The following is a 12756-nucleotide window of genomic DNA, read 5'->3' as shown; positions in this document are numbered from 1 at the left end:
TCTATATATTTCAAGACATGACAAATTGGAGGTGTAGCGAGATACCCGATGGGATGGACTATTCTCTTCTCATCCCTCATCTTAAATAAAACGTATATAAAACATTTGGAAATCAATCAATCCGCCATCATTAACACAATAGAAAAATCGAATTTTTGAAATATTGAAACAGCATGGGCGACTGAGAAAAACAAATTGGTACAATTTAAGGCAAACAATAATGCAGGCACTAGGGATGGAGATGTGAGCATGCAGGTCTGGGCAGAGGAGATCTAGTCGTTGTTTGTGCGTCTGTAAGTTGTTGTTCGTATGTGTATGTTTGTATTTGACGTAAAATAATAAAAAAAAATAAAGCCATCTCAGGGACTTTGAAAGAGGGGTCTCAAAGGAGCATAGGGGGTTTAAAGTGTGTGTGTGTGTGTCATCTTTACTGTTAAGGCAAGGCTGCAAGTTCTCCCAACAAAATATAATCTAGCACTCTGGTACACTGGAAACCATGACCCATTTTGTATTCTACATGAGTCAAACGTAATGGACTATGAATGGCTGCTGTTCATACAAGGATTTGTACATTGTTAGACATTACCGCCTTATCGACCTGATAGCGAGGTGAGACAAGTAGTCTCACCAACAGCCAGATGAATAAACATTCTTGTGTAAGGGGAAGCTGGTGTGATGTTGTTGATGTGTTTTCCTGGGGGCCAAACACGCCAGACATTGTTGTTGTGGATGGAGGCCAGGGGGAGGTGCTCCTTTTGGAAGTGGGCTGCTCATTTGACGGCTACACGGAGAAGGCCTTTACCGACAAGCTGCTTAAAATACCAGCCACTCATGGCACGCTTGGACAGCCTCGGGTGTAGGCGCAAGCTGGTGGCGCTGATATTTGGCCGTCTCAGCCACGTACACAGACTTGCAGATTGCGGGTCTGACAAAAACTAGGGCAAATCAATTGGCTAGGTACTGCTCTGCTTTCGCTGTTGTGGGCAGCGTAGCCGTTTTGAGAAGGAGGTGCCTTTGAAATGTTTGGATCATTTTTTTTGTAAATTTGATTGGTGGATTCAAATAAAGCATTTAACGTGTGTGTGTGTGTGTGTGTGTGTGTGTGTGTGTGTGTGTGTGTGTGTGTGTGTGTGTGTGTGTGTGTGTGTTTCAGTCACCAGATCTCAACCCAATTGAACACTGATGGGAGATTCTGGAGAGGCGCCTGAGACAGCGTTTTCCACCACAATCAGCAAAACACCAAATTATGGAATTTCTTGTGGAATAATGGTGTCGCATCCTTCCAATAGAGTTCCAAACACTTGTACAATCTATGACAAGGTGCATTGAAGCTGTTCTGGCTCGTGGTGGTCCAACGCCCTATTAAGACACTTTATGTTGGTGTTTCCTTTATTTTGGAAGTTACAGTGACTTCAGAAAAGTATTCACCCCCCATGGACTTTTTCCACATTTTGTTTTTGTTACAGCCTGAATTTAAAATGGATTAAACTTAGATTTTTTTAAAAACAGCTCCCCCCACACACACACACACACACACACACACACACACAATACCCCAAAATGTCAAAATTGAATAATGTTTTTCGATATTTTTACAAATTAATTAAAGATGAAAAGCAGACATGTTTTGAGTCAATAAGTACTTAACCCCTTTCCTATGGCACACACCCTTGACTGCAGTTCACAATGTCCACAGCCTTTAAATGTTCTTCTATTTTTCTGTCTTATTGGATCATGTTGTCAGGCATGGTTTGTCTGACAGATGTTATTTTTATGTAAAATATTCTGTAACAAGTGTTGTTTTTGTGCTCAATGGTGGATCTATTCATAATTATTTAAGAGATGTAAAACTTTGATTAACAGGATGGATCAACAACATTGTAGTTACTCCACAATACTAACCTAACTGACAGAGTGAAAAGAAGGAACTCTGCACAGAATACAAATATTCCAAAACACGCATCCTGTTTGCAATAAGGCATTAAATCAATACTGAAAAAAAATGTGGCAAAGCAATTAACACTTTGTATTCAGGACTAAAAGTTATGTTAGGGGCAAATCCAATACCACACATTACATTAGTGAGTACCACTCTCCATATTTTCAAGCATAATGGTGGCTGCATCATGTTATGGGTATGCTTGTACTCGTTATGGACTGGAGAGTTTTCAGGATAAAAAAGAAATGTAATGGAACTAAGCACAGGCAAAATCCTAGAGGAAAAAAACCTGCTTCAATCTCCTTCCACCAGACACTGGAAGATGAATTCACCTTTCAGCAGGACAATAATCTATAACACAAGGCCAAATCTACACTGGAGTTGCTTACCAAGAAGACAGCGAATGTTCCTGAGTGGTCGAGGTACTGTTTTTTCAGATATATGACCTGAAAATGGTTGTCGAGCAATGATTGACAACCAATTTGACAGAGCTTGTAGAATTTTGCCAAGAATATTGGGCAAATGTTACACAATCCAAATGTGGAAAGCTCTTAGGGAATAACCCAAAAAGACTCATAGCTGTAATCACTGCCAAAGGTGCTTTACAAAGGGTTGTGAATACTTATGTAAATTAGATATGTATTTCATTTTCAATACATTTGCAAAGATTTCTAAAAACATGTTTTCACTTTGTCATAAAAAGAAAATAAACACACAATTAAATACTTCCTACACAATCTAACTTCATAAAACTGAAATAAAAGCAGGAATAAGGTATACATAACTAGATTCAAAAACTAAGCTAGGTTAACAGTCAGAGAACGATCTCTGGAAAAGGGTGATTACCGCATGCTGTAGTAGACGGTTGAACAGCCATTTTATGTTCTCGGCTGTTACCCCAGAGAGGTCCCACATGTCATCCAAAGACCCGATCGCAGCCTTTTGGTCTTCAGACAGCTCTGCATCACCCTCCAGCTTTAGCAAATAAACATACAGTACGAGTCAAAAGTTTGGACACACCTACTCAGGGTTTTCTTTATTTTTACCATTTTCTACATTGTAGAATAATAGTGAAGACATCCAAACTATGAAAAAACACATATGGAATCATGTAGTAACCAAAAAGGTGTTAAACAAATAAAAATATATTTGAGATTCTTCAAAGTAGCCACCCTTTGCCTTGATGACAGCTTTTCACACTCTTGACACTCTCAACCAGCTTCATCAGGTAGTCATCTGGAATGCATTTCAATTAACAGGTGTGCCTTGTTAAAAGTTAATTTGTGCAATTGATTTCCTTCTTAATGCATTCGAGCAAAATCAGTTAGGGGTGGGGTAGGGGTGGTATACAGAAGATAGCCCTATTTGGTAAAATACAAAGTCCATATTATGACAAGAACAGCTCAAATAAGCAAAGAGAAATGACAGTCCATCATTACTTAAAGACATGAAGGTCAGTCAATGTGGAAAATTTCAAGAACTTTGAATGTTTCTTCAAGTGCAGTCACAAAAACCATCAAGTGCTATGATGAAACTGGCTCTAATGAGGACCGCCACTGGAAAGGAAGACCTAGAGTTACCTCTGCTGCAGAGGATAAGTTCATTAGAGTTAACTGCACCTCAGATTTCAGCCCAAATAAATATTCACAGAGTTCAAGCAACTGTTCAGAGGAGACTACATGAAAATCAGGCCTTCATGGTCGAATTGCTGCAAAGAAACCACTACTAAAGGACACCAATAAGAAGAAGAGACTTGCATGGGCCAAGAAACACGAGCAATGGACATTAGACTGGTGGAAATCTGTCCTTTGGTCTGATGAGTCCAAATTTGAGATTTTTGGTTCCAACCGCCATGTCTTTGTGAGAAGCAGAGTAGGTGAAAGGATGATCTCCGCATGTGTGGTTCCCACCGTGAAGCATGGAGGAGGAGGTGTGATGGTGCTTTGCTGGTGACACTGTCTGTGATTTATTAAGAATTCAAGGCACACTTAACCAGCATAGCTACCACAGCGATACGCCATCCCATCTGGTTTGCTCTTAGTGGGACTATCATTTGTTTTTCAACAGGACAATAACCCAAAACACACCTCCAGGCTGTGTAAGGGCTATTTTACCAAGAAGGAGAGTGATGGAGTGCTGCGTCAGATGACCTGGCCTCCACTATCACCCGACCTGAACCCAATTGAGATGGTTAGGGATGAGTTGGACCGCAGAGTGAAGGAAAAGCAGCCAACAAGTGTTCAGCATATGTGGGAACTCCAGACTCAGAAAAACATTCCTCATAAAGCTGGTTGAGAGAATACCAAGAGTGTGCAAAGCTGTCTTCAAGGCAAAGAGTGGCTACTTTGAAGAATCTAAAATATAAACTATATTTTGATTTGTTTAAGACTTTTTTGGTTAATACATGATTCCATATGTGTTATTTCATAGTTTTGATGTCTTCACTATTATTCTACAATGTAGAAAATAGTCAAATTAAAGAAAAGCCCTTCAATGAATGAGTAGGTGTGTCCAAGCTTTTGACTGGTACTGTATGTGTAGTTCTACGACAGCAACCTCAGAAACCTTCAATTAAAAGTTAATCTGACGTCTGCCTGCTCTCCCAGTCTTAATCGCCTGGCAGGAGCTGCCTCATCTGGGATTAACAACCCACTGCAGTCACTATAACATAACAGAGAGAGGGAGCGAAGAGATATACAGACAGAGAGAAGATGGGATAGAGAAAGAGAAAGACTAGAGGAAGTGGAGAGAGAAAATGGAGGTGGAGAGGAAAAGAAAAGGAAATAGGGAGAGGAAAAGGGGGAAGAGCGAAAGGAAAGCCAGTGAGGATAGAGGGGGAGAGGAGTGATCCTAAACTAGCCAGATTAGTGTCGGAGAGACAGACATAAGGAGATGTTTAATGTCTGTCATAGGTCTTATAGGTCTCTGTCTGTCACCAGCCTTTTAGACTGGATGTCTGCTCTAAGTATTATAGTTGTCTGTCTGTCTGCCAGGGATAACAGAAATAATCTTCTTCGCCACTTCCTGTTGAACTCAGAATAAGGAAGAGCTCAGTTTGTTGTTTCAGGAAGTTTTGATAATTCTATTGAAAAAGTTTGGTTACTAGCTAGCTACCAGTCAGCGGGAGTACCGTTGAGGACAGTGGTGTCTCTCTATCAAAGGTGGAGGATCTTTTAAACAAACAAAAAGATATAGAAGTAATTGTTACAACAAGAAAATAGCTTCAAGTGTTTTGTCTAAACACTGGTGGAGTCAACTAATAAAAGAATGGAAGACCTGATCAGAGAAGTCCAGGACCTGAAGAACAGTTTGCAGTTCTCCCAGGGTCAGGACGATGAGTTTATACAGGAAAATGGCAAGATGACAGCAATCTGTAAGTCATTGAGAGAGGACATCAGTTCTGTATGTGACTCCATGATAATGACAGAGAAATCAGATTATCTCGAGGGACAATCAAGGCGGAATAACATGGTTGTGGATGCAATTGCAGAATCTCCACATGACACCTGGACGGAGTCTGAGGACAAAGTGAGTCAAATGACCTCTGAGAAACTGAAGATGGACCACAGGAAGATTGAGGTGGAGCGCGCCCACAGGACTGGAAAACCCACCACCGGCCCAGGTGACAGGCCCAGGCCGATAGTAGTCAAGTATAAGGTTCACGAAATCAATAACTTGCTAACATCAGATAACATTCATATATTAGCCATTTCTGAGACTCACTTACATAATTCATTTGATGATACAGCAGTACAGTGCCTTGCAAAAGTATTCATCCCCCTTTTTCCTATTTTGCTGTATTACAACCTGTAATTTAAATAGATTTTTATTTGGATTTCATGTAATGGACATACACAAAATTGTCCAAATTCGTGAAGTGAAATTAGAACTTGTTTCAAAACATTCCGCAAAAATAAAATAAAATGGAAAAGATTTGCGTACATATGAATTCACCCCCTTTTCTATGAAGCCTCAAAATAAGATCTGGTGCAACCAATTACCTAAAGAAGTCACATAACTAGTTAAATAAAGTCAACCTGTGTGTAATCTAAGTGTCACATGATCGGTCACATGATCTCAGTATATATACACCTGTTCTGACAGGCCCCAGAGTCTGCAACACCACTAAGCAAGGGGCACCACCAAGCAAGCGGCACCATGAAGATCAAGGAGCTCTCCAAACAGGTCAGGGACAACGTTGTGGAGAAGTACAGATCAGGGTTGGGTTATAAAAAATATCTGAAACTTTGAATATCCCGCTGAGCACCATTAAATCCATTATAAAAAATTGAAAGAATATGGCAACACAACAAACCTGCCAAGAGAGGGCACCAAAACTCACAGACCAGGCAAGGAGGGCATTAATTAGAGGCAACAAAGAGACCAAAGATAACCCTGAAGGAGCTGCAAACTCCACAGCAGAGATGGGAGTATCTGTCCATAGGACCACTTTAAAGCCCAGCTCTGTGGAGTGTATAGCTTACGGAAGAGTGGCCAGAAAAAAGCCATTAAAGAAAAAATAAGCAAACTCCCCAAACATATGGAAGGTACACTGGTCAGATGAGACTAAAATTTTGCTTTTTGGCAATCAAGGAAAATGCTATGTCTGGCGCAAACCCAACACTTCTCATCACCCTGAGAACACCATCCCCACAGTGAAGCATGGTGGTGGCAGCATCATGCTGTGGGGATGTTTTTCATTGGCTGGGACCGGGAAACTGGTCAGAGTTTAAGGAATGACGGATGGCGCTAAATACAGGGATATTCTAGAGGGAAACCTGTTTCAGTCTTCCAGAGATTTGAGACTTGGACGGGGGTTCACCTTCCAGCAGGACAATGACATAGTGCTATGCATACTGCTAAAGCAACACTTGAGTGGTTTAAGGGGAAACATGTAAATGTCTTGGAATGGCCTAGTCAAAGCCCAGACCTCAATCCAACTGAGAATCTGTGGTATGACTTAAAGATTGCTGTACACCAGCGGAACCCACCTTCAAAAAAGTATTTTACACACATCATAGGTGTCCATTGCAATCTATTCAATAATCGGGATGCATGATTTGTCACCAGTACTTGAAAACATGTGAATAAAACAGTAAACACATTATGCAGAAAATAAGGCACTTACTTTGTCCAGGATTATTATTTGTAAGGAAAACAACAATGAAGGCAATACGAGCGCCAGCCAAAAAAATGTGCCAGGGGGGAAAGGTTTGTGCAAGACTGTGCAAATGTCTGCATACTTGATCTGCGGAAACACTGGGAGGTGCTTGGACTCTCAAAGAGAGACGTCTGTATGGCTCAGTAAAGCCTCAAACATAAATTGGCAACAGTGAAATGGGCTACTTCTATGTGAATTAATGAGGAGGTGGAACACACCACAATTCAAACTGTTAGAAAATAAAACTTGTTGGAAAATAATTAACTGTTCTGTTGCGTAACAATCACAGTGAGTGCATTCTGACATCACGTGCATTAAACAACTCTCACTGGGGCGACCGTTAGAAATATTTGGAACACTCGTGAAAAGGTTAAATGGAAGCTACTCTAATGTCAAACATGTAGAGTGTGGTGTACTGCAGGGCAGCTCTCGAGGCCCTCTACTTTTTCCAAATTTTTATCAATGACCTGCCACTGATATTAATCAAAGCATGTGTGTCCATGTATGTTGATTATTCAACCATGTACGCATCAGCAACCACAGCTAATGAAGTCACTAAAACCCTTAACAAAGAGTTGCAGTCTGTTTTGGAATGGGTGGCCAGTAATAAACTGGTCCTGAACATCTCTAAAACTAAGAGCATTGTATTTGGTACAAATCATTCCCTAATTCTAGACCTCAGCTGAATCTAGTCATGGATGGTGTGGCTGTTGAACAAGTTCAGGAGACTAAATTACCTGGCATTACCTTATATTGTAAACTGTCATGGTCAAAACATATAGGTTCAATGGTTGTAAAGATGGGGAGAAGTCTGTTGGAACACAGAGCTAGGGATGAGAATTGTACTGCAGGCCATATGATTCCCAGGAAGTGCTCTTCCAAGGGGACTAAACAGAGGGTTATTTCTATAGGCTATATATTTAACAATACCAACAAAGACGGAACACTTGAGATAAATTAGAGTGAGAAAAGAGAGAGAACGATGGTTGTTTATGGTTATGAAAGTCTCGGCCACAGTTCCCTGTTATTAGCTGTGTGTGTGTGTGTGTGTGTGTGTGTGTGTGTGTGTGTGTGTGTGTGTGTGTGTGTGTGTGTGTGTGTGTGTGTGTGTGTGTGTGTGTGTGTTTTAAACTACACTGACCTAAAGACCCAGCCATAATCATTTTTTAGCTTGAGGGGCCAAGTTCATTACCACTACAAATACCCCCAAACCACAAATATGCCATTCAACCCTTGTTCCCTAGCCAAGAACTCCTCCCTCTCCATTGTTCCTGTCCATTGATAATTCATTTTGTGTGGCTTCAGTTAAAGACCAAGGATGGTTAAAGTACACACACACACACACTAGATTAATACATAAAGAGGGATTAGTGTGATTAGTGTGTCTAGCCCAAACTGCTCTATGAGATTATAATCTGCATGTTATGGAGATTATAAACAATTGCACTATATGGATCTAGAATAAAGCAGTGTCAACAACTCCACACATAACACTCAGAGTTGATAGAGTGTTGATCAGCAGCTATAGCGTGTCTCTGGTCTCGCTCCAGTGAGCTCCTGCTGATAGCACATTAAATCAGAGAGCACTGCAGTACTGGCCTCTCTCTCTCCCCTTCTCCTTTCTCATTCCTCTATCCCTCATTCACTCTTCCTCCTCCCTCTATTCTTCCCCTCTCCTCCCTCCCTCCCATTTTGTCCTCGACTCCAACTATCCTTTCTCGCTCTCGCCCTATTCCCTCGCTCTCTCCCCTGTTTCCTTTCTCCTCATCAACACTTCTCCTCCTTTCTTCCTCCAACTCTTTTCACTCTGCTCAGCTCTTCCCTCTCTCCAGTCTTCATCCCATCCAATTCATCTTCTCGCCCGCTCGCCCGCTCTACCCCCACCCCCCTTCCCTCCTTTATAGCGAAGTCCTCTGCAGTCACAGCTTCCCCATGACAGAGTGCTGCTGACACACTGCCAGCTCAGCACGCACACACACACACACACACACACACACACACACACACACACACACACACACACACACACACACACACACACACACACACACACACACACACACACACACACACACACACACACACACACACACACACACACACACACACACACACACACACACCACAGAAAATCTCAGGTCAAACACACTTGCTTGGTCTAACCCTGCAGCCCAGAGCAGTGCAGGTGTGTGGTATATCATTCTAATCGATGACCTGCTCTCTCCTCTATGCACCCGGTAGGACAACCCAATTATGTCATTAGAGCATGCTGACATAGCACCTACATAGAGCCTACATAGGGCCTTCATAGGACAGAGAAAGAGTGGAGGTGGTCATGGAAGAGTCAGTGGCGGATTGTTGTTGCATTGTGGACCTAGAGCAGAAAGTAGTGTGTGAGGTTGTGTGTGTGTGTGAGAGAGAACAGTTGTGATAGAGTAGCCTATAGTAAGACTAAATGTAGGGCAGATGACACCTGAGCCATGTCTGTTTACTCCTCCTGTTAAAACACACACACTATGAAGGCATGGGCACACACATGCCATTCCCTACCCTCCAGAGCAGTCACACATGACACGATAACTGTGACCAAAATTACCCCCATACAGATGTGACAATGGCAGATGTCCTACAGTAACAGTACTGACACGTTCCCTGCAGTAGGCCATTAATATTATGCACACACATACGAAACACTGTTAACTCCCTAAACTAACTCTGTCCACTCCCATCATGTCGCTCTCTCTATCTCTACATCTCTCTCGATTTAATGGGCATGGGAAAAATATGTTTACGTCGCCAAATCAAGCGAAATAGATAATAAACAAAAGTGAAATAAACAATCCAAAAGCTGTGCTTGCAAATCTGGCTGTGACACAGAGGCGAGGGAGGCTGGAGGAGGAGAGGGAGGCTGGAGGAGGAGAGGGAGGCTGGAGGAGGAGAGGGAGGCTGGAGGAGGAGTGGGAGGCTGGAGGAGGAGAGGGAGGCTGGAGGAGGAGTGGGAGGCTGGAGGAGGAGTGGGAGGCTGGAGGAGGAGAGGGAGGCTGGAGGAGGAGAGGGAGGCTGGAGGAGGAGAGGGAGGCTGGAGGAGGAGAGGGGGACAGAGAGACGAGGCTGGGAGGACAAGATAATGAGGTTTCCATAGGAGGCTGCTGGCTGCAGCTCTGAATGCTTGGCAGAGTCACACTAACGCGCTCTCTCATACACACACACACACACATTTTCTCTCTCTCAGAAGTGTACATATGTAGATGCTCTACAGACTCTCAGTAACATTTCAACTATTTACTATCCCTAGCCCTTATCCTAACCCTAAATTTAACCCTTTTCCTAATCCTAACCTTAAAGCAAGCAGTTGTTTATCAACATATAGCCTAGTTTGTTGATAGTGTGACCATCCGTAGAGCATCTACAGATGGGCTATCCAGACTATCCAAATAAAGTGTGACCAATTGCTATTCTAGTCCTGGCCTGACAGTGCCCTTCACATTAATCCAGTCACAACAAGAGCCAGCAGCATCCACCTTGGAATGAGGTCGATATCCAAGCCTCAACGCCAAACCATGACGTCACAGCACACCCGTCAAAGCAATTATGCCATAGGTGACAGAAAAGCAATCAACCACAAACCATCTCGATCATCTGGTAGTAAAGCAACAGATGGTAAATCTTCCTCTGGCAGAACTGGGAATTTATTTGTATTCTACTGTCATAGCCTAGAGGCTAGCCTACTTACTTTTACACTTGAGCGCCTGCTGAGCACTGATCCGCTGGTTACAGACGTCGCACCAGTCCTGAGTTACGGTTCTGGTCCCAAACTTGTGGCCCTCTCCTGTCTCCGACCGCACGCGCGCGTCCTCCTGCTCCTGGGAGACAAATATTGACCAGACCTCCCTTCGGTGGGATTCTGTGCGCGCGAGTTTAACGACCCCTGTCCTTCCCTGTGTCAACCGCTCCAGCGGCGGTCCCCCGGTGTCCCCTTTGGTCACCAGCCCGGTGGTCTGACCATGGGGGCTGTGGGATGCGCGCCTTCTAACCGGACGGTCCCGATGTGAGTGTGCTCCCATGTGTCCGTTTGTTGGCGCGCTTGATCTGTCACACTTGACATCTGTCATCTGTGTGTTAGCTGATGTGCTTGACATAACATTTGTGAGGATCTTCAGGGAACTCCTTCGATCACGGGTTGAGTCATTCCCGCTGCCGCTCCGTCCGCTTTGACCAGTGTCCTCCCTCGCCGCTGTCGTGTCTCCCTCGGTGTCCCCACAGGCAGGGCTGCTGCTGTCGCTCTCTCTGTCTGAATTACGTGTCACCAGCCCCGGCTGAGCCTCACACCTTACCCCGGGATCCCCCCCTCTTACCCCGGCTGCGGCTCCTTGTTGTCCCGGGGTCAGGGACGGGTTTAGTGGGGATCCTTTGACTGCTGATACCGCCGAAACCGAACCGCACTCCCGCGTCACCGAGCTCTCCCCGAGGATGATCTCCACGGAGGATTTCCACGGTAACGTTATTTTATTCCTCCCGGCGGCCTTTAGTTTATGAAAGACGAGCTGGTGGTCGGGAGCCGGGCGATGTTGTCCTGGTCCTACCACACTCACTGAAGCCATGGCTCTGTGTATGTGTGTGCCGTGAATGTAAACTCTAAATTGAAGCACCAGCCAAGGCACGCATGCAGCCAGTGTGACGCCTACACTACGATGAATCTATAAACGTTTAAATGCCACCGGCTAGAGAGGCACGAGCACTCTTAAAGCGGCCGCGCGCCTAATCCAGGGATTAATCGGTGATTTCTGATTTGGCATGACCAGGGATTAAACTACTACTAGTAACCTACTTCTAGGCCAACTGTTACAGAACTGCATGGCAATGTAGCAGACCTGAGTTCGTATTTCAGTATCTTGTATTTTAAATACTTTTGTCTGTGTATTTGAACTTTTTTTTTTAAACACAGCCCAAAACAATTACTTTTATTTGAGTATTTGAATTGTTATTTGTAAAAAAACGAATAGTAAAGTAGTATTTTCTAAGTCAAATACTTATTTCAAATAGGCTACTATTTTCAAATACCTGGGTTAAATACATGGGAGTCTATTTGAGTCAATGTATTTGAGTATTTTCAAATACTTTCAAAGTGTATTTCCGAATACATTAAAATATTAAACTACGTGTCTTTTCAAGTACAATATATCTGAATATTTACTTGAATGTATGTCAAAGTAATTTAGATATTTGAAATAGTATTTCAACCCAAGTATGCAGTTTAGACTGACCAGGAAATCAACTACTACTACAGCGTCTACTGGCCTACTACTACAATTACAGTAGACCTACTACATGACAGTTTAGGCTAAATAAGATGAAATCACTACTACAACACTATATTACTACTGCTACTACGGATGAAGGTGACATAGGCCTATTTTGAACAATTCTTTCCAATAATTTACAGAATAAAAATGTCTGACTGAGCCCAAAGACAACAAAAACATGCTCTTCTGAGCTTTTTCTGTTGGAATTTGCCTACATTGAATTTATAAACACGGGGCTTCCCAGGCAGCGTCAGTGAGTGACATCATGTTACACTGTCATATTGAAGAGCCTGTGGGAGGTTGGTTGTAGTAATATTAGAATGCAGTCTTAGGTACAATACAGAATAATGCAA

The 12756-nt window shown here is 43.1% G+C and overlaps 1 protein-coding gene across 2 annotated transcripts in view; it reads right to left on the bottom strand.

The window, feature by feature from the left end:
• The window catches only part of LOC106582833 (ras association domain-containing protein 5), a 54004-nt gene extending 42234 nt beyond the window's left edge, over positions 1–11770 (bottom strand). For both annotated transcript variants that reach the window (XM_014166324.2, XM_014166325.2), the window contains exon 1: positions 10834–11770. In XM_014166324.2, coding sequence (XP_014021799.1) covers positions 10834–11701 — 868 coding nt within the window. In that variant the 5' untranslated portion in view covers positions 11702–11770. The remainder of the gene's footprint in view (positions 1–10833) is intronic.
• Positions 11771–12756: the final 986 nt, after the last annotated feature.

This window comes from Salmo salar, chromosome ssa22 (genome assembly GCF_905237065.1).
Source record: "Salmo salar chromosome ssa22, Ssal_v3.1, whole genome shotgun sequence".
Lineage (NCBI taxonomy): Eukaryota > Metazoa > Chordata > Actinopteri > Salmoniformes > Salmonidae > Salmo > Salmo salar.
Note: the sequence above shows the minus strand (reverse complement) of the source record. Positions and strands in the feature narration are given on the sequence as shown.